General features: G+C 41.4%; 1 protein-coding gene across 2 annotated transcripts in view; it reads left to right on the forward strand.

Annotated features, from left to right (window-relative positions):
- adgrv1 (adhesion G protein-coupled receptor V1) overlaps window positions 1-26,124 on the forward strand; it is a 176,074-nt gene that overhangs the window by 140,296 nt on the left and 9,654 nt on the right. For both annotated transcript variants that reach the window (XM_039802605.1, XM_039802606.1), the window contains 4 exons: window positions 557-714; window positions 13,765-13,886; window positions 21,400-21,585; window positions 24,714-24,891. In XM_039802605.1, coding sequence (XP_039658539.1) covers window positions 557-714; window positions 13,765-13,886; window positions 21,400-21,585; window positions 24,714-24,891 — 644 coding nt within the window. The remainder of the gene's footprint in view (window positions 1-556; window positions 715-13,764; window positions 13,887-21,399; window positions 21,586-24,713; window positions 24,892-26,124) is intronic.

Genomic DNA, 26,124 nt, shown 5'->3' on the forward strand with positions numbered 1-26,124 from the left:
AATTTAAAAACAACAACAACAGACTGCTTAAATAAAGAATTCCACTTTTTCAAGAAAAAAAGCTTTTGACTGTTAGGCGGGATCAGCAGATGAACTCACATAACCACTCATATTCATCTCCCTTTCAAAGCAGGAGACACATGTGTTGTTTGTTCCTGAAAAAGGTTCTGCCTTCTTTTAAATAGATCAAACACTTATAAGCGCCTTTGGCCTTAGATATTATCCCGCTGTGGCGGCAGGGTGACCTGGTTGCTCAGAAGATTTAAGAACATACGTATTTTGCTGTTGAAGGCAAAAGCTGTTGTTGGGCAAGAACTCCTCGAGTCTTAGGCAGGCTCAGAGCTCTCACCAGCCAGATCCTGTTTGTGAAACTTGAAGAAACAAAGTCCTAACTTGGAGTAAATATAGAGCATTATAGTGATGTAATATGTTTCCGTTTCCTAGGGCTTACCTTTGAGCCGGACGCATTAATTTCCTCTCCTTTCTCTGTACATTCTGCTTCTTTCTACATGAAAAAAACACATTACTCCCAATTTTTTTTCCATCCCCTCTCTAGGTGCTTCATCCCAAACATCTATGCGGCTCTGTGCACGGCAGTGCTGGTGCCTCTCATCTGCCTGGTTGCAGTCATGGTCGTGTTCATACACGCCTATCAGGTTACTCAGCAGTGGAAGGCCTACGACGACATGTACCGCGGACGAACCAACAGCACAGGTACCAAATGCGTGCACGTGTGTTCACACACATAAGTGAATGCAGTTATACTTCAGCATAGATTTGAAATATGCGTTCTACTACGGTATATGAGCCCCCCTCTCCCCCAAAATAGGTTTTAGCCAGCCCAAAAGGAAAATCACTAGCACCCGAATGCTAAGAATTGAGAATAAAAACAGCAATTTAAATCCTCTCCGAATGTGTTTAAGAGCAAGTTACCAAACAACTGTTGAACAAGCAGAACATAAACTGGAAAATGAGAGTGATTTATTTAAATATTAATATTATTTTTGTAACCAGTTTTGCTAAGGGTTTTATTTACTCAAGCATAATATACATTTTTGTTTATTAAATTGTAAAAAATAGCCGGTAAATGCATGGATTTCTAGGTAACAGACTCTTTGCCTTTACTGTACGCAGACCGATAATGCTTGCTGTCGTGCGTAGTCGCCCCTCCCCAAAGGCCCATTCTGAGCCAGGAAAAAAAACCTAGTATTCACACACAAAGATAAGAACTCCAAATACAATTGCTCAAGTGTAAAGTCACACAATCTCTCACTGTGTACAAACACCACAAAACCAAGTAACCTGCTGCCAAGGATGCTCTCAGGGACTAGACTGCATCCACCCCTATTTTTGGGCTGAAAATGTCAGCCCCTATCTTGTTCAGCTTACAGGCTCTGTCTCTGTCTGCTCTGCGCGTACCCAAGGGATTTATGATACAGGAACAAAACAATACCTGCTTTTCTAAATTATTTATTCAGCCATTGCACTTAGGTAGACATGTATTTTAAACACTCTGGTGTTGTTTTTGTTCATACAGGAACTTTGAAAAACGTTCTACCACATCTGTTGAAGGTCATTTAAAGCTCCAAAATGTACTCAATGCAGTGTGGTAACATGTGTGGAAACAACCTCAAACTTGTACTTGATGTAAGATTCTTGTTGTAGAGAAATAACCGTCTTAGAGTAATGGTTTAGAAAAGAATCCGTAGCCCACACATGAAGGTCCTAGCCAAACCACTTCAGTCCCTCGGTATCACGGCTGGAATCAGTGGCCCTCAGTGAGAGTCAGCCGGCTTCAGCTTGTTTTGCTCAGTCAAGGCCCTCCAATGACAAAGCAAAGCCTGGATTTGTGCTAGTCCTTTGGCTGGCACGCGGTTCGCCCGACACACTGTGTGTGGCCTCTGAAGTAGCGTAGGAAACCAAAACAGTGCTTTGCTGAGCTGCAGGTAGGTGTATTAACAAGAGAGCACTTCTTTCTTGTTTACTCACCAGTCTGAGGCTAAAGGTCAGAGGGTTTTTCCATATGGGAGACGGTGTAGACAGCAGGATAAGTTTGGGGTGAGTTGAGGGACAAGGAGACGCTGAGTATGGTACAGTGCTGTGTGTTGAAAGTAAAAAGTAGAGAGGAAAACAAGGTTTCAGCAGCTTCTTAAACTTCTTATTTACCGAGAGAGAGAGAGAGAGAGAGAGAGAGAGAGAGAGAGAAAATGCCGGAAAAGGTAAGCACAGCACAGACTATTCAAAGCAGCAGTCTAAAGTCCCGACTGAGAATGTGTGTAACAAACAGAAGAAATACCGGCCCTTGAGTTGTAAATATGTGTGAGTTTTGTGTTGAACAGCTCTGTGTAAACCTGAACACGAATGGAAATTCAAATGGATTCAAAAACCTAAAGTTGGACAGCAAAACTCTTTGTCAAAGCTCATGTACACCACATATACACATGCACACATAGGAGCATGAACACAACATATGTACACAAACACTATGGACTGCATTTAGTTATAGCAGTTTTCTTTTCTTTATTGTAGCTTTTGGCAGAGTGCAGCGTACAATTCTTTGCACTATATCAGTATTGGCTTTGTTTCAACGTGTCCAGAGTCCAATGGGGAGTAAAACAACTGTGATGGAAAGGCCTGTAATATTGTGTTGTTCTAAACACAGGCTACGCCTCTGCTTGTTCCCTGAAAGCCACAGGCACTGTTACAGCAACCCTGATCAGTTTCAGTCCTGCAATGTGTAGTCATCAGACAAAAGATCAAGACCAATCGCAAAAAAATGTTGGATTCGCCTTGATATGTTAATCAAATATGTTTTGCTTCACCTTGACGTTCCCGTCCAGCTGAGCTACGTGCAGAACCTGTGGGATAGCTGAAGCCATTTGGGTATAAGCTAAGGGTTTATCTGTGTGTGTGTGTGTGTGTGTGTGCGTGCGTGCGTGCGTGCGTGCGAGCGAGCGAGAGAGGCCCACATGTAAAAACTCACAGGGCCGTGCAAGATATAGCAGGACTTTTGACGTCAGTGAAATCAAGCTAGTGTGCCAGTGTGTGTTTCTGCCCTAGGCCTGCCCGATAAGAGGAAAATCTGTATTGTGCGATAAGAGTGTTGATTATAGTGATCCTATGACGTTATTGGTGTGCATAATAATTAGCCATGTGGATTCAGAGGGGGAAAAAAGGCAGGAGGGGCTGGTTTTTAGTCTCAGCCAGCAGCTAAGTTTACAAGAATTAGCTAATTTTAAGATACGAGGTAAACTAAGATAAACCGACTTAATACAGACAGTTTTGTTTTAGCTTGTCACAATTCGCTATTAGCCGAGCTACTGCGCTGTGCTCGTGTAAAACATAGAGGCAGTGGATGAGAGACTGCGGCAGAGCAGATTAAAATATCGCTTTCTACATGTCTACATGTTTATGCTTGTTGAACCTGTGTATTAATAAAGTATTGGCTCACAAAGGTTATATTGCACTTACTTACAGTAACGAGCGTAGTTGTCTCCAACTCGAGCTGTCTTCACTTTCGCCTATGAGTTACTTTGCTGTTAGTCTATATCCACGACGTTCCACTTCCGGGATTGCTCCGGTGCCGCAGAAAATTTATTTTAAAATTTATGAGGACTATGATTAGCTGCTCCTCAGATCTCTGCAGGGTAAATCCAGACAGCTAGCTAGACTATCTGTCCAATCTGAGTTTCTTTTGCACAACTAAAACAACTTTTGAACGTACACACGTTCCACCAAAACAAGTTTCTTCCCGAGTCTATTTTGCAGAGGCACCGTGGCTGTGTCCGGAGCTTAGCACCGCCCATGACAATTGTGATTGGTTTAAAGAAATGCCAATAAACTAGAGCACGTTTTTCTCCCATCATGGAATGTTATGTAGACTAGCCAGACGCTCCTCAGAGTTTTCACTAAACCTGCTTTCTGAAACGGGCCTCAGTAAGACCGTATCAGAGCCCTCACTCAGCCTACAAGGTGTGTTTGCAAAACATGATGTTCTTTTGATACAGAAGTGAGTAGACCAGACATGAAAATCACTCACCTTTCGGCGAAATTCACCGTTTTGAAACCAAAATAGTTGACCTACGTGAATCGTGTAGATTCAATGAGAAAATGTTTAGGGGGGGGTTAAGTACTCGGGCCTGGTGCCCGATTTCTGGCACTATTTTACTATTTTGACTATTTTAGAAAAATAAATAAATTAAAAAGTCCACATGGGATTTGTTTTAATGCGCTGGATTTAACCAATCATCGAGCTTCCACCAACCAATGAAACCAGTTCTAGCCAATCAGATGCAAAGTAGGGCGGGTCTTTGCCGAAATGTCAGAGTGCGGTGCCGGTGTGGTCTCCTACGGAACATGATTTGTCATTAACTGCCTTGACAAAGCTGTCTGTTTGGAATCAGCATGGCAGGTATTTAAACATAACATTGTCCCAGAGTTTAGATGTCTAGCTTGCTATATGAAAAGATAAACAATGCGACATTTTTAATAAATGTAAATAAAGCAGCTAATATCAACATGGACAAAATCACGAATGTACTAATTCGCTTTTTTGATGATGACCTGGCCAAAGTAGTAAAGTTTAGTTTTCACAATGATTCATTGTAGGATTATGATATTATTGCAATATGTAAATCCACATTGACTCTTTATTTAGCATATGTTTGGAAGAAGTAACTTTTATTATTGTGTAATGTCAGAAGGACTTTAACTGTTTTGCCAGTCAAATTAACTTTAATGAGTGCATATTGAAATATTACACTGTTGGTTGGCAAAAAATACATCTCAAAATGCATCAGATTGATGCTTTAAAATATGGAATATTTAAAATTTTCTTCCGGGGGAGCATGCCCCGGACCCCCCCTAGAGGGGTAATATCCTTCTCACCTTTTTCACCCCTGACCCGTTTTCATGCCTGGTAGACTTTCACTTTTCTTGTTGAATTGCTGATTGGCCAGGAATGTTGAAATAAACAAAAACCATGTGATGGAGGTCAGATTGCAGAGTGCTGTTTTATGTACTTTATGTTTTTGAGGCTGTTTAGTCGCGTTATTCGGATGATTATATTTTGCACAGCCTCATTATTAATAGCCTTGAAATGCAAACTCTTGTATAGATGGATCAGGACTGGATTAGTGTTCTCATACCTGGTTTTACGAGATATTTTGTTATGGCTATGTATACACATATTATTTTATTGTTTTGTCTTTCTTTTTAGGAATAATGTGTATAATTACAATTAGTTTTTGTTTTTAGGAATAAAATCCTATGGTTCTGAGCTATAACTAGACCGCCTTTCACCAAACGTGGATTATTACTGTGTAATGTAACCACTAAAACAACAACAGAGCCTCAATCTGCTCCTGCATTCTAATGATGTTTCCCTGAACGATAGAATTGGTGTTAGCGCATAATTCCTCACAAACTAGTGCATTAAAGTGGAGTTTTTATGAGGCAGATGCAGTTTTTAGAAGGTAACATTTAGGGCCCTATTTTAACGATCTGAAACGCAAGTATCAAACGCAAAACGCAAGTAGCTTTGTGGGCGGATCTCAGGCGCTGTTGCTATTATACCGGCGGGATAAATGACTCTTGCACCCGACGCAAATCTAAAATGGGTTGGTCTGAAGTAGCTAGGTGTGGTTTGGGCGTAACGTGAAAATAACCAATCAGAGCGTCATCTCACATTCCCTTTAAGAGCAGGCGCGCTTGTTCTGTGGCGGATTGCTATTATGACGGCGGATTTGCCTGGCGCACGCCAGCGGGAGCTGTCCGGGATGTGGCAAAGTAATAAATGCCCGTCTTGACCGGGTGGCGATGTTGCTGCGGCCTCTCGGGCTCATCTCCTCAAGTCTGGAGAGGATTGCTGCAGCCATGGAGCGTGGGTCTCCAAACGCACCACCTGCACCTGTTGTGCTCCTTCCTCCTCCCCCCACTCCATCTCCGTCCACCCGCTCCACCAGGAGCGCATCGCGCATTACTCCCGGACCAGAATCCGCCGGAGTGTCCAATCCCGCCGTAGTTCAACATCACGTCTCCTTAATTCCTCTAATATTTCCTCATTTATGTCATCAACACATCCATGATTCATGGAAATGTGTAAAACACAACAAGCCACAAAGAATGCTGCGACTTTTTGAGGACTGTACTGTAAAGTGCCTCCTGATCTATCCAAACACCTGAAGCGCATTTTCAGTAATAATTTTCTTTGTAATTATGTATGGTTTGCAAAAATGGGAACTGCTGCGTCCGTTTAGATGAGAGAAGTGTATGCTCGTTGGGCACACGCTACATTATGGCCAAGCATGCGCCCCTAAAATAGCATCTGAATAACGCGCTACTGACTTTAGACTAGCGCCACTGACTTTAGACCAGGTTTTTCCTGGTCTGTGGCGGAAATTGTTTTCTGAAACTGCAGAATAGCACGAGGAACGCTTTTGCCGGAACACGCCTCCTCTTTTCGCTGAACCGCCCCCGGGAGCGCAAATACATTCCCTAATTTACCGACGTGCGTCTGTGGAGGGAAAAGTCCGCTGTACGTCGGGTGCAAAATAGGAATGATACATGCGTCGGTGTACAAAGGCAATTGCGCTGAGTGCAAGATAGGGCCATTAGAGTGCTGAGTTTCAGTGGTGCAAGTACTTTTGTTCAAGTACTGTACTTAAGTACAATACATACACAGTCAATTTGATGAACTCCACTACAGTTCAGAGGAAAATATTGTGCTTTTTACTGTACTACATTTATTTGACAGCTATAATTACTAGTTACTTTTCAGAATAGGACTTTACATTTAAAAACATTGGATAAGCTTAGAAAATACAATATTTGTTATTATACATTTCATATGTATGCAAGTTGTTTAAGATCCACCAAAGAAACATTTCCCCTCTGAACTTCTCTTGGGTTTGTTTAAATAATAAAATAATAACTACTTTTTTTTTCTTCTTTCCTACCTCATTAATCATCTCAGATTTACCGTTTGACCCTGTGACTGGACCAAACTGTATATAAAGTTGTTAAAACTCACTTTTACTTTTAATTTGGTATTCTTAAATGTTTGTATTTTACTTAAAAGATCTGAGCACTTCTTAGGTGCCTGGGTAGCTCACCTGGTAGAGCGTGCACACATGGTCAAAGGCTCAGTCCTCGCCGCAGCAGCCGCATGTTCCATTCCGACATGCAGCCCTTTGCTCCATGTCATTCCCCCCCTCTCTCCCCCCTTTCATGTCTAAGCTGTCCTCTCAAATAAAGACCTAAACAATTATCTTTAAAAAGATCTGAGCACTGTTGGGCTTAGTTCTTTTTTTTTTATAAATTGCCAAATGAACTTCTTGTATGTGTTTATACCATGAAAGTACACAAAAAAACATACTTTTGCAAACTTAGTACTCTACCAGTATATCATCTGCAGATTAAACAATATAAAAAAACACAGTTCCTAAATGTTCTTAGTTCACACACATACAGTATAACTTGTGTGTGGGGTGTCTGTGCGTGTTCAACCCACGTTTATTACAGCTTGTTATTACATCTGCTGACCTCTCTGTCACAGCGATGTCTTGGGTTTCTGCCCCAGCTGTTTTTGTTGAAGTTCTCCTCTCAGTTTGTCTTCTCACACCAGGAACCAGCTGTGGTCGAATGTAAACATGGGCCTGTTCTCCTGTGGAGAAAAGTAGCTCCCTGATGTCCAGAGGAAATCACTTCAAATAGTGTTGATATGTGGATAGGGGTGTTGAAACAGACCATATTCGATTTTTGCATACTGATGTTACTTGTTGATTTTCCGCTCGCTGCTTTATTTTGTTTCTGCCTTTTGTCTGCTGTGTTCAGACTCCGCTACATTCAGGAAGAGTCTTTTATAAGAGCAGATGCAATAAAAAGGGGAGTTGAATTTGCTTGAATTTGTCGATGAAAACCATGTGTAGCAATATATAATAATATTGAGGAGGTGACACATCCTGATGCATCGTGATATTGAATCCTTGACAGGATAATTGTAATCTAATTGAATCGTGAGTCCAGTGAAGATTCACACCCCTGTTGGGGGGTTCAACTGTTTGTTTTACTTCTTATCTCCGCCAGACACAAAGATCCCCGTGACCATCAGTTAGCATCTCTCTAGCAGAGAGCGGAGACTCTCTCGCGTGTCTATGCAAAGGCATATGCATAGGCATTCATGCATGTTTGCACACACACATACAAGTATATGCACACATACAGTAACTTTGGAAAACTTGTGCTTGCTCTGCTCCTTTCCGCTTCTTCTTAGCAGTATCGAGCCAAACAGTCAGTCAGCATTTGGCTCTGGGAACCTGTTCTTACTGTGGGAGCTCTGCCCTGTCCACAGAATGGTATGTGCTTACATGGTTGGAAAACTCAAACCAGGGAGGGAGCAGATAGAGACAGATGTGCAAAATAGAAAAACAGAGAGAGAGAGAGAGAAAAAAAAAAGAAAGTCAATGTTGCTCTGACTAGAAACAGTGGAAAGTTTGAGAGGCCTGAGAAAAAACGGTGAAAAGCAACTGATGAACGGGCTTCTGAAGCAGATGTATCGACTCTGAGGAAACATGCACCGAAATAAAACGTCCAGAGTGAGCATAGAGCGCAAAGTAGTCTCGCTTTTGCCAGACCCTCCTCCAAAGGTCTGGCTCAGATTGAAAAAAACTCAGATTGGACAGATAGTCAAGCTATCTGTCTGGATTTACCCTGCAGAGATCTGAGGAGCAGTCAACCCTAGTCCTCATAAATCCACCGATTTTAAAGACCGACGCAGCACCCGCGTCGTTTAAATAGCAAATGCACCTGCGCCTATCTTTGCGCCCATGGGCGTGCTGGTCTTACAGGGAGGTGTGTTCAGGTGAATTCTGGGCGTATTGCTATCTTGAGGCAGCGGGAAGTGATCGTGCCATTGACCAACAAAAACCTGGTCTAAAGTCAATAACGCAGCATTTCATTGGTTTTTTAACAGCAAATTAGTAAAATGTGCCTAGGCTTATGCACAGCTCGTGCACACTATGCTTGTTACACCCACAGGGAAGCGCAGCAGCACACAAACATGCAAAAGATTAAAAATAAAAATATTACGGTGCAAATCTGCCATCATAATAGCAATGCGGGTTAGGCCAAGGTCCAAACGCGCCTGGCTTTTAAAGGGAATGGGAGATGATCTCTGATTGGTTTATTGCATGTTACGCCCAAAACACACCTATGAATTAATGAAGACACTAAGTACAACCCTTTTGAACCATGCGCCTGTCGCACGGACCATTTTTTCCACCATCAAACTAGCAAAAGTGGATTTGGACACGCTCTAAACGCACCTGCGCCATGCGCTTCACGCTGTGTGCTTAGATTGTTAAAATAGGGCCCAACGTGTGAAATAATGATGCTGAAGCATCGGGAAAACAATGACCAGAGTATTGGCAGAATGAATCAACACTGGCAGGATATAAGTCTCAAAGGGAAAGGGAGAGGCATAAAAAGGAGAAAAAAAATTGAGAAGAAGGAAATGTGGCTAAAAAAAAGTACAACAGGGTTCAGCTAGAGGAAAGCTGCAGTGAGGTAAGGAGCAGCACTCGGAGCAGAGTGGAACTGACAGAGTGGTGGAACTGGCACCTAAGTGTGAGGGCTTTTTGTGCAAACCTTGGGCCAGTGCCCTGTGTTTCCATCCTACTTGTGAACTGAACTGAACTGTACAGTATGTCCTATGTAACCCCAACCAGCAGACTACAGAGTGACTCAGCAGTCTCATTTAGAATTTTCCCTTTGGATTTGAAGCATTTATGTCTGTCTGAGGTACAGTTGATGTTGAAGATGTAGCCTTGAAATACTTTTATGTTTATGTAATATATTAGATTAATCTTATTGTGAACTTTTAAGGATGTGCTCCGTATAGCCATGGTACAGAAAACCCCACCAGAGCTGAAAGTTATCAATGTTTCCGTCACACTCTCAGACACACAGGATGATCTTAGTGGTGGGCAGGGGCAAATTCTAGCCACTTTACCAAACCAGACAAAAGTCTCTTTGTAAGTATTTCACAGAATATCTTTAGTAAATCACTCAGTGTTTTTTACTTTATTGCAGCAACAGAAATGCAGTATGGTTGTAGACATTTGATTGACATCTTTGGTCTAAAATCACCCTTGAGCTAGTCTATATTCTTGACGTTCCACTTCCGGGATTGCTCCATTGAAATTCCGCCAGATGCATTTGTTTTCGCCGATGTCCGTTTCCTTCCACGTTCTTTGTGTTGGAATTTTAAACTCCGGTGGATTTCTGAGGACTATGGTTAACTGCTCCTCAGATCTCTGCAGGGTAAATCCAGACATCTAGCTAGACTTTCTGTCCAATCTAAGTTTTCTCTTGCACAACAGCAACTTCATGTGGAGCTTAGCGCCGCCTATAAGGATTCTGATGGGTTTAAGAAATGCCAATAAACTAAATAAAGAGCACTTTTTTCTCCCATCCCGGAATGCTGTGTGGTCTAGCCAGACCCTCCTCCGCTCCGCAGCGTGTGGATGGTCTGGCAAAGCAAGACTAGCCTTGAGCTAACAACAACAGGCTAATGATTTAGGTCTAGGTTTAAGGTTTTTTAGTTCACAGTTCTCAAACCCTGTTTTCGATCCTTCTTTACTTTTCAGTTTGGTTACTCCTTATTGTTAGGGCGTGTTGTCGTTGCAACACATGCTCACAAAATAGCCTGTTTTCCACACGTCTTCACTCTTTATAGTCTGTAGTACAACAACAACTTAACGCTACATATAGTAAAGTACAGGCATCCCCTCCCCCTGTTTTACACTCATCCCATGTCTTACGCTCTTATTGGCTGTAGCTCCCTGGCAGGTCCAGGTTTGAAATGCGTCTGAGTGGCACCAGCAAGCTTTTACCTTGGCTCGTGTCTTTGAGCGGTACACACGTCGCGCTCAATCGCCGATTTGCGTACTGTATTTGCGTATTTGCCTCTGATCTGGGGCTTTTGTCTGGGAGCTAAAAAACCTGTCGGCGAGTGGAAAATTACAGTTAAAGTTGTGTAGCATGAACAAGGCATAACACAAAAACTGAACAAGCAGGCTATAATGTGTAGGGATCGACCAATAGTGGTTTTTCAAGGCCGATACTGATTATTGGTGAAACCGATAACCGATATTTGGAACCGATATGCTTTTACAGTGAAAATCAAGTCAAAATTAAGATTTTAGAATGTTACAAACACCAACACAAACTTAGTTTAAATGCTTTAAGCAATTATTTAATAAATTAGAAACTTTCAACATAATACCCAGTAAAAGAGAGTCAGATAGTGTTGTGGGCGGGACATTGAGGCTATGTTTAGACGATCTGAAGAGAAAACGCAAAAGTGCCGTTGCGTTCTCACTTTTTATTCCACTTTTAGACAAGCGTTTTGGGGGGGAAATCTGCGTGCATATGGTGATGCAAAAGTGTGTAAAATTTGATGTAGTATGCACACCAGGCGGCTAGGTGGTAGTGTCAAACACTGTCACACAACACCACCAAGTCCACGCACCTGCTTCTCTCCCTAGTAGCGCGAAGCAAAAAACAAAAGCTGAAATGTTGTCTGGACAGATGAGGAGGTGGAGTTATTGCTCCAAACAATGCACACACACGGCACACACACAGACACACACGCGGCACATACACGGCGCACACACGGCACACACACGCGGCACACACACATGCGGGCGGCACACACATGCGGCACACACACATGCGGCGCGCACACACACGCGGCACAGTGCGTTTTTACCCTTTAGATGGGAACGCGACGGTGGAGTGTTTTTAAGATTTCCACTCTGGAGGGTGGTTTCACTTTTTTGCGTTTTAAAGCCCCAAAAATGCCGTCTGATCAAATATTTCGTCGTTTTCCACCGCTAGTGTATTCGTGTAAATAGGGCCTGAAACCGAAGCAGAGGGACAGACACAGAGCTGTAGCTGAGCCAAAGAAGCACACTTTTTAATTCATTAACTTTATCAGTTATCAGGCTAATAAAACACTGATGCAGATAATCTGCAAACGGACCTATAATAAAGCCAGGGACAATAATCGGTCTATCCCTAATAAAGTGCATGAAGTGGAGCCTCTTCTCTTTTTCTGTAAAACTCTCTTTTTTATACGGACCACGTTCATTTAAAAATATACAGTTTTTAGTAAACAGCTTCTTCCATCATGTTCTTGTAGATCTTTCCTCCTGAAAGAAACATGCTGAATAGTAAAGAGCTGTTAAATTTATCAGGCCTCTCTCTCTGTTGTGATGACTCACTCTTGACAGTTGACTCAGGCTGCTCCTGTTCATTTTGTTTGTCCTCTAATTAGCCGGTCCAATATTAGGTAAGGGAATTATTTTTCAAGTTGAGAGGAACATCACGACCCGATATGGATGAGGTGCAAGGGGACGTCGGTGGCTTTAATTCAGTCTCCACTCCAGTGTGAGACTCCCACATCATGAATCATGAATAGTGCAAGGGGCGATGGTTAAAAGGATTATAAATGAAACTGTCCTTACCTTTTATAAATAAAGTCTGAGGCACAGAATTCACCTCTACATGGGCAGCATAACAAACTGTATGCCTGTGTGACAGTGCTATATTAGCCCTGACACAAAGTGGGTTACCAGTTGCTACATGAAACCTGTGCAGAAAGACCTCTCTGTGGTCTCGTCTTATCTCACAAACACTTGCTCAAACATTTAAAAGCTACAGATTATCAAACAAAATTGACACAAAAACGAAATTGTCCAAAAGCCTGTTGTGGCTTTGAATGAATAACACAGCAGTCATGGTGTTCCTACTGTGAGAATTGAAGATGTGCCACTTCTGGACGATGAATGCCAACCACATTTGCACACTTCTTTTTAGTGAATTAATTAAACTGAGTGATCAGTTCTATAACCATGTCTGATAATAATGTCATTTTCGCACAAAAGGATTGCACACTGGCTCTTAGATCAGTTAGTATTAGCATTAGTGGCACCTCAAATACTGAAAAGATGAAGCACTGAGTGGGGCAAATGGGAGTGCAGCCCTCAGCTATGGTGTGTGTGTGTGTGTGTGTGTGTGTGCGTGTGCTTGCAAAACTTGCTTGTAAAACTCACAGGGCTGCGCAAGACATAGCGGGACTTCTTACGTCGGTGAAATCAAGCGTTTGTGTGTGTGTGGTGTGGTGTGTGTTTTGTGTGTGTGTGTGTGTGTGTGTGTGTGTGTGTGTGTGTGTGTGTGTGTGTGTCTGCACGATGTGAAGACAAAAATCAGTATGCGCCTGAGGTCTTCTCAGCCAACCTTATGTTTCTGCTCTCTAGCAATGTACACCAAACACCAGTTTGGTCTTAATTCAGGGTCCACATTACTCCACATGTGGACCATGTGTACTCATTAAGACTTGTGGAGCAGAACGGCCATACACCGATGCTGAACTGGGACTGTAAGAAGCGGTTCAGTAAACAGCTCCTGAGGCTCGCTCCGGGCTCACACACACCAACCCTCCCTTTTTACCGCCCCACTTCAGAAACACTGCAACAAATAAACATTAAACTGTGCTGTATATCACCCAGAAACTACATCATGCATTCACATCTGGATTCAAGCATTCAGTGTGAATCATTTATATCATGTTAAACGTTAGTCATAACCTGAATAACGTTCAGTTATGTATAGTATTTTATTTAGTTGTTGATAGACTAACTTGTGCAGATGTTTTTTTTTTTTTTTTTTTTAATCCTCTGCTGTTGTTACCTTGTGCTCCAGAGGTGCCGCTGGTCCTCTACCTGTTCCTGCTCATCTCCCTGGTCTGGTTGTGGGCAGGACTCCATATGGCCTACAGGTCTCTGTGGATGCTCATCCTCTACGTCATCTTTAACTGCTTGCTGGTAAGACTTGTTTTATTTGTTCCTTACAGTTATTTTATTCATATGTTCAATCAACAGCAGCACCCTTTATGGCCAGTGTATGAGAACACCCAGTCATGGGATATGAGTTGTCAGATATGTTAATACGGACAGAGACCATTTCTGATACAGAGTCCAGACGCTTGTGTGGACAGAGATCGTTTTTGTTTAAAACGCCGTTTAACCATGAAAGTAGTGTGGATGTAACCTTGGGCTACTAGAGGTGTGTGTGTGTGTGTGTGTGTGTGTGTGTGTGTGTGTGTGTGTGTGTGTGTGTGTGTGTGTGTTGTGTGTTTTTTGTTGTGTGTGTGTGTGTGTGTGTGTGTGTGTGTGTGTGTGTGTGTGCTTGTTTAACTATATTCGTGTGGTCCAAAAGCCGGGAGTCCAGTGTACTTGTGGGGTCCTGACAGCTTTGTGGGGCCAAAATGCTGATCCCACAACTTTAAAGGGCTGTTTGAGGGTTAAGACTTGGTTTTAGGGTTAGGGATAGAATTAGGTTATGGTTAAGGTGAGGGTAACGGTTAAGGTTAGGCATTTAGTTCTGATGGTTAAGGTTAGGGTAAGGGGCTAGGGAATGCATTATGTCAATGACGGGTCCCCACAAAGATAGTGCCACAAACCTGTGTGTGTGTGTGTGTGTGTGTGTGTGTGTGTGTGTATTGATGTTTTGTTGACTTAGAAAGTGAGAGTGATGAAGGCTACTTCATCCCACTTTGAAGCCCTGTTTTGATGTGTTGGCCTAGGCAGAGCAAAAAGAGCCTCTGGAGTAGAGAGAGAGAGAGAGAGAGAGGCGGTTATCACTGTCGCATCTTTTTGAAGCCTCTCACTCTCTCTCTCTCGCTCTCTCTCTCGCTCAGCTTTCCATTTGTGCTTTTGTTTGTTTGTTGTCTCTCTGTTCGCCTCTCTCTTAATTTGCTTCTCTGTTTCTTTATTCCGACTCCAAGTATCAGAGGAGATAAAGAAAGGGCGTGAATGAAGCACTAGATAACTCCATATCTCTTCACCGCTGACATTTACTGTACACTGCTATCTACTGTAACTTCAAAGAGTTAGATAGCAGGCAATTATCAATGAATATAGGTTGAACTCAACTGATACCTCTGGTGGTAGATTTCTCCATGGCCAACTCTGTAATAAAATATATAGACGACTCTCTGTTTTGATACACAGATGGCAAACCTGTGTTAACAAGTTTATTCTTTTTTATAATGTTGGTATCATTACTGTTTGGTTGCACATGACTGATTAGAAGAAAAAAATGTTTCTGTGTTGAGTGGGATAATTTCACAAAGTTGTAAAGCCTGCTGTCTTTCCTTTACCTGAAAGTATAATTCTATAGTCATACAGCGCTACATATTTTCTCAATTAATCGATTAGTTGTTTGGTCTATAAAATGTCAGAAAATTGTGAAAAATGTCGATCAGTTTTTTTCCAAAAGCCCAAGATGACGTCCCCAAAGGTCTTGTTTTGTCCACAACTCAAAGATATTCAGTTTTTCTCTCACAGAGGAGAGAAGAAACTAGAAAATGTTCACATTTAAGAAGCTGGACTCAAAGATTTTTTTACTTTATTTCATAAAAAAATGACTCAAACTGATTAATTCATTTTTTTTTTTCATTTCATATTTATTTGATACGGACACATGGTACCACATAGACATTTGACCAACAAATCTCCAAAGTACAGCATCACAGCGTTTATAGCTAATGATAAATTCCATTGCCTGTCAAGGGAAAGAATGACCAAAATAGTTGCCGATTAATTAAGTAGTAGTGACAACTAATCGATTAATCATACGTCTTTGCAGCTCTAAATGCTAGCACTAATTAATTAGATAATTAATTGAAGGCAGAGTAATGTGTAGTTATGTGGAAATGTCTTGCATCTTAAACAACTCAAAAATGTCTTCTTTGCACAGACATCCAGGAAGCTCCCCCGACCTCACTCTCTCTGGCACAATAGGCTCTTTTCTTTCATGTCTAGTCTATAAATGTTGCGGTCTCTTCTGTCATCCTCTGAGAGACACCATCTGCCTGTAAAGTGTGCCATAACAGGTCTGTGGTAACCAGTGGTGATATGTGGCATCCACATGCCAAAGACAACAGTGTGGCACCAAAGTAAACTCCTCCTGTTGGTAAAGTGACTAATGAGGAGAAGTGATGTCAACGCAAACAGTCGATGTCGCACTTCACACTTGTTCATGAGCTCCAATAGAGTTTGTCCCAATCTGTGACATCATGTGGTCAGTTTCTTCAGCGGACCAATAGTGTGATGGTGCTCTTTAAAGTCAGCGGTCATCGGTTATATGACCAAGTTTGTCAATTATTTTAGTTCTGTGACACACTCCTTTTTGTCCCGAAAGATTGAGTGACCATTTATTTCTTACATTCCTAAACTTTGTTTTTCTACTTGTCATTTTTTTACTGGAACAAGCTTAATTTGTCTTTTGACTGAGCTAAATAACCTGCCTTAACCCTGTAGAAACACTTCAGATGAAAGTCCTTTGTTCCCTCTGTTTAGTTCTGTTTATTGCCTCCTTAGTATCGAGTATCGAAAACTGCCTTGTCGTTCAATAGCCAATTTCAATACCTAAGGAGTAAATCTCATCAGAGTCAGTGAGCCAATCAGCATGCACCTTCACACAAATAACATAAACATACAGGCATGCATGCGCATCACGTATAAAACTCCCGTCCCGTTCCTGCTGCCGGCAGTGTAGCTGATTACAGCAATCAGCTACATTTCTACTGAGAGATGGGAAATACAACATAAAAGGACTTCATCATGTCAACCTAATAGATTGCCTCCCATTATATCCAGTTTGCCCTTGGCTTCAAAGCCGGACGAATTCTGGCGACAAGTTGACACTTGTAGCCAACTTTTCAAACCCAGCCTTCACTAAAACAAAACAAAAAAAAGAGAAATCTTTTAGAAAACAACTATGGCAATTGATTTCCAATCCTGTCTCCTACATTGCAACCTCAAAGCTCAAACTAAAACGGGAGCCTCTGGGGTTTGGTCTGGGTCTGCTGTAGGAATAAGGAAGGATTCATCAGAGTGGAACTGACAGGTGAAGATCCCCAAAGCCAAAGCGTGTCCAAGGACATTGATTAGCGGTAAACAAACTCAGCTGACCCAGTTTTCACAAAGCACTGCTTTGCCAAGATACCCTGTTGCCATGAACCAAGCATGGTTGCAATTAGATTTGTGTGAACATGCATTTTATGGAGCAAGCTTATTTAATTTGGCTGTGAAGGGGGAAAGAGTCACAGTAAGAGGTGGGTTTTTTTTGTGTTATTGTGGGACTTCCATTAGGACTAAATGAAAGTTTACGGAAAGCAACTGGGATCCTGATAATGAGACTTTGAACAGCAATAAAATTATGTCATGATTGATAACAGATTCAGGCCTAAAAAAATGTGAAAGTAGTTAATTTCTGTGTTAATGTGTCATAGTGCCATTGCAGGAAATTCTGTTTAAAGAACTATTTACAGAAAGCTTTTAAAATATGTTGCACAAGAAGACTTCAACCAAACGTTGTTGCATTCATTTAAAAATGTGTATGTTGTAAAGTGCTGCATAACTACACTGCTTGGTCCTGCCAAGTTATTACTCCAGGAGCGGCTTATTTAAACATGTTATCTTATCGTTTATTCAGGTCTTTCATGCTATCTTTTTCCATTGTGTTCATTGCCTTGAGGTTGGAAGTCGTTATAGGTCTCTGCTGCAAAGTATAGTAGAGCGCTTGTTGTTTCCTTCACGCCGTGAATTTTCCATTAGGAGAATTTTCCATCTTTACCTTGCTGTTGTTATTGATGTGGTTGTGTGGCACATTTCCCAACAGCTGATTACTGAACACCATTAAACAGCTGCAGATGTTACAGCTGTGCACAGCTGTGTTTGTGTTGCCGAGTGCAGATTATATTTGGTTATTGAGCGCTGTGTTCGTAGAAAGCAACCTTTAGTCTCCAGCAGGGTATTCCATTGAACCGAACTATGAAACTGATCCTATTTGCGCTGATTAATACCGCCGTTCTTTTCTTTTCTTATTCCTTCCATCCCTTGTTTTTCTATTAAACCACACTGTCACTCTGGTTCCACATTGTGCCACATCAGGCTGAATTAGATGACAATAATCAAATCACCAGCCCTCATTATCTCCTCCTGCGGAGGCCCCTCTGCCGGTAAACCTTACCTCCTTGTATCGTCACAGTCAGAGACATCCCCAGCAGCACCATGCTCCATTACAATCCAATTCCACCCCCGCTTCCTCATTTAACCTTTGTACTCGCCTATAAATAGGACACCGAATATCTGTGTGTTATTACGACAAAAGAAGACACAGGCCCACGGGTGTCTACGCACATGCAAGCAGCTGTGCGAAGCCTGCAAAGAATTAGGATTTAGGGGAAATATATCTGTTGCTTTTATGAGCATAGAAAATTAATTCCACACAACACAAAGCACTTGAAGGGAATATTGCATCAATTATCCAGTTTAAAACAAGAATTGCACTGTTCCCATCAACATCATCACTCCCACACGAGTCAGTTCAAAGACTTTGTGGGCTTTTTATTTCCTTTGATTTTACCTGTACTTTTTTTCTGAAGCCAACTCTACTTTCTGTCTCCTTGACCAGTTCACCCATCACAACTTAATACATTCTAATCCCTTTTCCCTTCTTTGTATCTACATCCAATTTTAATGTCATTCTTGCCGCCAAGTGTTTCTGCTCACGGTCCCTTTTTGCTTTCTCTTGTGCCAAGCTTTGCTCCCCCCTCTACCGACCTCCTTCCCTGTCCCTCCTGCTCTCCTCAGGTTTGGTTGCTTTCCATCTCTAAAGACGTGGCCTCTCCAGTGATCAGGGAACACTTACATAACAGGCCTATGGCAGTTAAAGCTGCACAGCCTGCTAATGACCTGTGCTAATCACCCACAGCGCTGTTGTGATGGAGCCGCAGTCACGGAAGGCACCATACTGTACAGTACACACCCATACATGAATACACACCTGGCTGCTTTTGTTCCCAGAAGGAAGCTTCAATTATTTCCTTAACTTCATACACGATACATACAAAATTAGGCCTGCGCGATAAATCGTTCTAAAATCGCGATCTCTATTCACCGCTGGTCAAGATTTCAATTTATTTTATTTTCTCCAATTAATTTATTGAAAGCATTTGACATTGACGTTAAAATCTCTAAAATTATGTTAAGACATGTTTAAGGAGTTCAGATAGAGCCTGTATCAGGGCCATATTTAGTTTAATGTGTTATATGTCACTATTTTTGGTAGCCTACTGTACTTAAATGGCCAGTATTTACTTTATGTTCTTTATTCATCGAAGCCTCTGTGTTTACAGGCTTGTGGTGATTGCGCAATGTGCTATAGGTGCCAAAAAAAAAATCTATGTTCGGTACTGCCAATTTGTTTTGTTTTGTCATGGTTCATGTGTGCGATAAACATTACACTTTGTGAGAAAAAAATCATGGTAGAGAATTGTAATATCAATTCTAAGCTTAAAAAATCGTGATTCATATTTTTCCCCGAATCGTGCAGGCCTACGGAAAATGCAAGACGGTACAATTAATCTACACAACACTTAACCTAGCTTCTAACCCTGAATGTCTCATTTCTTAATGGACATGATATTAATTTCTCATTTCGAAGCTCATTCACACTTGTCCTCAAAGGTACATTAATGCACAGACACGTTTACATTTCTTACGTGGATGTACAGCACTCAGACAGTTTGTGTACCTCCCTGATTAAGTATGACCAAGCTATAAAGCACAGCTAATGACCTGTGAGGTGTTCCATGTGTTATCTATTTGCAGCCCTTCTTTCCCCTTTTTTACAAGCTGGATGTTCCTGTTTTACAGTGCACCCATAAACACACAGTTTCCACTTACGGTTCCTGTTGTGTTCCTCGTTATGTTGATTGTAACCATCAGCACTGTTTATAATCCTTTTTCTGTGTCAATATCCCTCGGTTACATGGGTAATGATGATCGCTTTGCAAAGTTTACTGTCCTTTTGTTAATCAGCTGTCTGATCTGCTGTTTCTTGTGTTAGACATAAAACAGAAGCATGTGGTTTGGTAACATGCAGCTTTATGGTTTGAATAGTAACAAACTATACTATAATAATCTGCTAATTTGACATTATATTGAGCTATTTATCTTCGACAAAGTCAGATGAAATCGCCTCGTGACTGTTTAAATATTTGTAAAAACCCACAGACAGATGTAAAGGGTGATCAATAGCATTACATTCTGGAGGAAAAAAAAGTTAAAATGACAAAATACGGAGATACAAGGTTTCTGCCCGACAGTGACGATATCTAAACACCATATATGCCTTGTATGATTTGCTCTCCACCATGTCTATGTTTTACTGGATGTCATGGTGTCCAGAATCTTACTTTATGCCCATTTCTTCTCACTTTCAACTAGAATGAACACACTCATGCGTCTAAATGTCTGCGTGTGAGGATGGGTTGTGTGTTTGCGTGCACCTGTATGCACACACATTCACACATTTGTGCCTTGCACTCCTGTGCGTTCCATCTCTGTCTGCCGTCATCATATCGCCCTGTGATGGGTGTTGTGAAATATGGGATTGCGCCGTGGTATTTGACACTGCGGTGTTTTGGGGTAATTCCCAGCCCGGTGCTGTTGACCTAGAGGATTTGGTAATGCCGTGGAAGTGGAGGAACCACAAATACCAGGGTGCCAATGATGTCATGGACCAATGGTGAAGTAATTCTCCATTAATCGTGGTGCTAATAATGATGTGAAAGAAATGTTAAGGCTTGTGCAACAGCAAAGCACCACTTAATAATAATCGATCCTGACTACAGTATGACTCGAAACAACACAATCTATCCTTATCCCTCTATCCTTAACAGAATACAAGTTTTATAATATATGAATTCATATTTGGTATTTTATTTATTATTATTTCTTGTAATTCTGTATGGATGTGTGTGTCTTGTACCTGCTGCTGTAACACAGTCATTTCTTTGGGATTAATAAAGCCCATCTCTCTCTCTCTCTCTCTCTCTCTCTCTCTCTCTCTATCTATCTATCCTCTCTCTATCTATCTATCATCTCTCTGTCTCTCTATCTATCATCTATCATCTCTCTCTGTCTATCATCTATCTATCTATAATATATCTATCATCTCTTTATCATAATATATCTATCTATGTATCATCTATCTTTCTATCTATTATCTATCATCTCTATTATCACCAACCGTCTATCTAGAATCTATTTGTCTATCGTCTATCATCTCTCTATCCATCTATCTATCTATCTATCTAGTTAGTTAGTTAGTTAGTTAGTTCTTGGATCCATGGCATCACAAACAACCATGAAACCTTTCAGCATCAGAGACTTTGGTTTTATCTTATATGATACTGAGGAACTCTGATTGAGGAACAGAGCCGGTGACAATGTTCTTAAAGCTGATATTTTTTTCTCTCTACAGGGCTTGTATGTGTTTGCAGTGTACTTCGTCATGCACAACCAGCTGTGTTGGCCGACTAAAGCCAGTTACACAGTGGAGATGAGCGGCCATGACAGTCCCGACTCAACTTACCAGGGAGGCGGGCCCACCACTGTTGGGGGCGACATCAGCAAATCAACTCAGAATCTCATCAGTGCCATGGAGGAGGTATATATACACACACACACACACACACACACACACACACACACACATCAAAGAGACAGACCCACTTGTGTTATTCATACTCCATAATACAGATTCACCCATACATCCCATACTCTCCAGCTCTAATGCTTAGCTTTTTATTTCAGTTACAGTGCACTTCATTTTACACTCTTAACTTTACCCTATACTGTTGAGAATTGTGTTTTTATGATCTGGGCCAACCAAACTTCTATGCTCAGCAACCAGTCACCAATTTGTAACTACAGTACCATACCGTAGTTGTGAGCACATGCAGTTTTTCTATGCAGTGAGATGATAACTTTTGGTTTCACCTCTAAATTTTTTTAGATAATCTGGCTAAACTGTTTACACACTGTGTACTCTAATCAATCAATCTGGTCACTGGTGCCACATATCTCAGAAATTGAGTAAAATAGTATCAAAACTTACAGGAATGAAAGCCAAAAACTATGAAAAAAAAATTAACCCAGCTTGTAAAAAGATGTAATTGGAATCTTTAAATAATAAATTGCAGTCTTTACCTTCCCTCACTGTGTTCCACCTTCTCTCTTAGACAATTTTCCCCAGTCCCCTCTTTTTCCCATGGCTCTATTTGCCCATTCCTGGTCCTCCTTCACACATTTCTCACATCAGCTGAGCGTGACTCCACCGAGAACATTCATACTCACTCAGACACCCTGCTTCAGACTGATTCATTGTGTGTGTGTGCGTGTGTGCATTGCATGCAAGCACACTCTGAAAACATACTGTATAAACACACACACGGGGCTTTTGCAGTGACTCTGTGTCCTCAGCAACTTTGTCCCTGGAGAATACCCTATAAGGACTAAGCTGGTGAGAGGGAGAGAAAAGAAGGAGAAAAAAGAGGGCAGGTTTAACTTCATTACTCCTGGGAACTCCTTCTTGCCTCTCTCTCCGTCCCCGATCTCTTTCTCCACACACAGGAATCCAGTAATCTTGTTTTATTCATGAGAGCACACTCCTGCCTGTCTGAGATTTGGCTACAGCCCAGTGAGACAAATAAGAGAGCAGACAGAGAGCGCTAAGAGTGGCGATGTGACGGTTAGATGAGTGACAATTTGTGGAGCGGATTGGTTGAAAGGATATCGAAGTGAGATTAGAATAGGGAAAGGAGCGTTTACCTTGAAGGTTGAATAGTTTATTGGAAAGGTTTAAGTCATCAACTCAGTGCCCCCACCCCCCCCACCCCACACACACACATGTATGCTTGTACATGGACAGATGAGGCATTCATAATGAATGAGCACAGTGGAAAACAAGATGGACTCATCTGGTCGTTGTGGAAATGAGGGATATACACATACAATTAAATTTTCCCTTGTTGTAAGAAAAATCCATGGATCATGGAGCCAAAAATGACCCAGATGTTTGCAGCTGCTTCAGCACTGTTCGGCCGATAGAACAGGCACACTAGAGACCTCCACCGGCCGAGCTAGCTACTTCCTTAGAATGGGGATTACATGATTGAATTGTGCGGCTCTTCTAGACTTTTCATAGTTATCGGACCGAATGGATCAAAGTCTGATAGTCACCCAGTCATTTTGCGAGGGTTGTGACGCTCAATGAAATGTATCCACTTTCACCATGTAAGTCAATAGGGCTGCACAATATATCGTTTTTTTATCGTCATCGCAATATTAACTGGGGCAACATACATATCGCGAAAGGTTATATAGGTATTATAGACACGAGATTGTTTGTGTTAGTCGAAAGAAAATATCAGTAGAAAACTGCACTTTAAAGTGTATGTGTCATTCTTTTTTAGTGGTGCCTGTCATTGTCAATTCAATGTTCAATTTGTTCAATAAAAGAAAGTTAGAAATGATTATTTGTTTTAAATTCAACAGGCAATTTGTTGTATTTTAAAAGAATACTGAAAGCAACAGAAAGGCAGAACTGAGTACACTCTAATATCTGCATCACATAACAGGCCGGGAGTTGCAATTCCACTGTTTGGCTGCTATGTTTGCTTTGAAGCCCAGAGCACTTCCTGGGGGCATGGAAAAATCCCTATTATCAGTTTCCTCTTTTTTTATTTCACCCTTCTCTTTTTTTCCATCCCATCACTGCTTCTTTTGCTAAAGTGTCTCCCCCAACAAAAAAATACTACTTTTGGACTAATAAAAGGCTGTCATCTGTCTCCCCGGGCTGACGGCATCATTTCCATGATATTAGGCTGACTCAGTATGAAACCCTAAACCCTATGACCCTGCTTTCACCCCATGAACCCCCTGTGACCCTGTGCGCTGACAACATGCACTCTGCCTGACCCAAACTCATCTCAGACGTGATTACAAGGCTGACCGAAACGGCCATCCTCTATAAAGTGTGTGTGTGTGTGTGTGTGTATGGTCGACCTTATTTTCCCCTGCGTTCATGTGAAGTTGATGTTTTTGGGCATTGAACTAACTTTTAATCAACCAACAACACATGAAGATCAGGTCTTATGTGAACTTACATATGTATCTTACGAACTAGTACATATATTTACGCTGTATATAAATATTGTATATATTATTGTACATTAACTGGTTGCAAATCATTTGCAAAATTCTTCTACTTGCGGCTCTCACGGAAAGATCTAACATCTCACAAATAGTTTAAAAGCAAATACCAGGACCTTTCTAATTTTTTTTACTGTCATGCATTTTTAAGTTTTATTTAGTAGGGTTTAACCAAAGGCCTCACGATACAATATCATGGAACTTATGTCACGATACAATGTTATTGCGATATTAAACATATTGCAATATTCTGCGATATATTGCATTTTTTCCAGCTTCAAATTTCTCCCAATTACAAATGATGTCCCCAAAAGGAACCTTTGTCAACATCTGTTTTATCTAAAAAAGATACATTTCATCTCACTTCAAATGAATTGCTGCAAAATGGTGATTGTCAAGCAGACAAACTGACCAACACATATATAATAATGGATAGATACTTGGCGTCTGTGTAACGATACAGTATTGCCACGGAAAATATCGCGATACAATGCTGTATCGATTTTTTCCCCCCATTCTATACAGCGCCTGTGTGCATGCTGTGTGCTCATATGGCCGTATATGTGTACCTGTGTGTTTCAGGTGTCAGCAGACTGGGAGCGAGCGTCGCTGCGGCCCAGCAGTCAGCCCAGCAGTGTGTTCAAACCCAGCCCTGTGATGGGCACGTACACCACCGAGGGAGGCTTCATCAACACCAACCTAGTCACAGCAGACGAGGAGTCGCAGGAGTTTGACGACCTTATATTTGCCTTAAAAACTGGTGAGGATCCCAGCAACACGCAGATGTACTGCACACTCAAACAAGCCATGTTTCCATCCACTTGTCAATCCAATTATCTGAAGTTCGCTAAAAACATTCATGCGAATAAAGCCGGTGAAAGTTTCCATCCGACGGCTTTAAAGCGAATTCAAATCAGTGTGTTATGACGTCACTTGCTGTTTTGCGATAAAATAGATTTGAGACATTTTAAGGTGTTTCCATTTCACAACATTCAAGCAAACATTTGCGAACAAAGTTTGTCAGCCAAAATGGATCGCGCCGTCTACCTACAAATGATTAATATTGCACAAGTTGTAATAGTGCTTATGTTCCAGCTGATCATATCAAGGTTTAATTAGACAACAATGACGCTATCAAAACATCGCTATGATGATGCAGATGCATATAAATGCCAGACGACATTGATTTTTGCTATCTAAAATAGCCGTTATATTTTGCTCGTAAATTAAATTTAAAAAGTCTCTCGTCTCCTTTTTCGTCCACTTAGTATATCTGCCTTTGTTGACACACGCCATGTCTGCAAGGAAAGTGGAAATATGTGGCGGAAATGAATAAAATTTGTTTGTTTTATGGCCGGTTGCAACCATAAAATTACCTAAAACGTAATTGCAATTTATTATTTATTCAGCAGCTAATGTTGCATCTGCGTTTATCGCATAAGCCGTTTACCGATTAAGAGAAAATCCGATGAGATCGAACGTACAAACTTTGTGTCAATATTCAATAAATTCAATCGAATTTTACTGTTTCCATGAGGTATTTTTCATTCGATACTATTTTAAACATTACAGGAAAAACACAAAATTCTTAAAGCAAAAGAAATTAAGGGCGTTTTCACACATGAAAGTCCGAACCAAGGTCCGTACCAAGGTTCATGTTTTTGTTACATTGTATACATTTGATCCGGTAAGTTTTGGTTTCACACTGCAGTTTTGCAAGCGCACTACAGATCTATACGTGACAAAACTACGTCCTGCCGTCATCACATACGTGAGCTGCGTCTCCAGATACTTAGAACTGATTGGTTTGTTGACGGGCATCCCCGTCCTCTCGTCTCCTCTCTCTGGGTCCGAGTTTAGGCTATTCAACTGACCGCTGCTCTCCCCTACTGCCGCGGCTCTTTTTGTTTTGTTGTGAGAAGCAAGACACGGGAACTTTCTTTCTGGAGCATTTATTCAGAGACAAACTGAAACCTACACTGTACATTTACTA

The sequence above is a fragment of the Perca fluviatilis genome, chromosome 6, assembly GCF_010015445.1.
Source record: "Perca fluviatilis chromosome 6, GENO_Pfluv_1.0, whole genome shotgun sequence".
Taxonomy (NCBI): domain Eukaryota; kingdom Metazoa; phylum Chordata; class Actinopteri; order Perciformes; family Percidae; genus Perca; species Perca fluviatilis.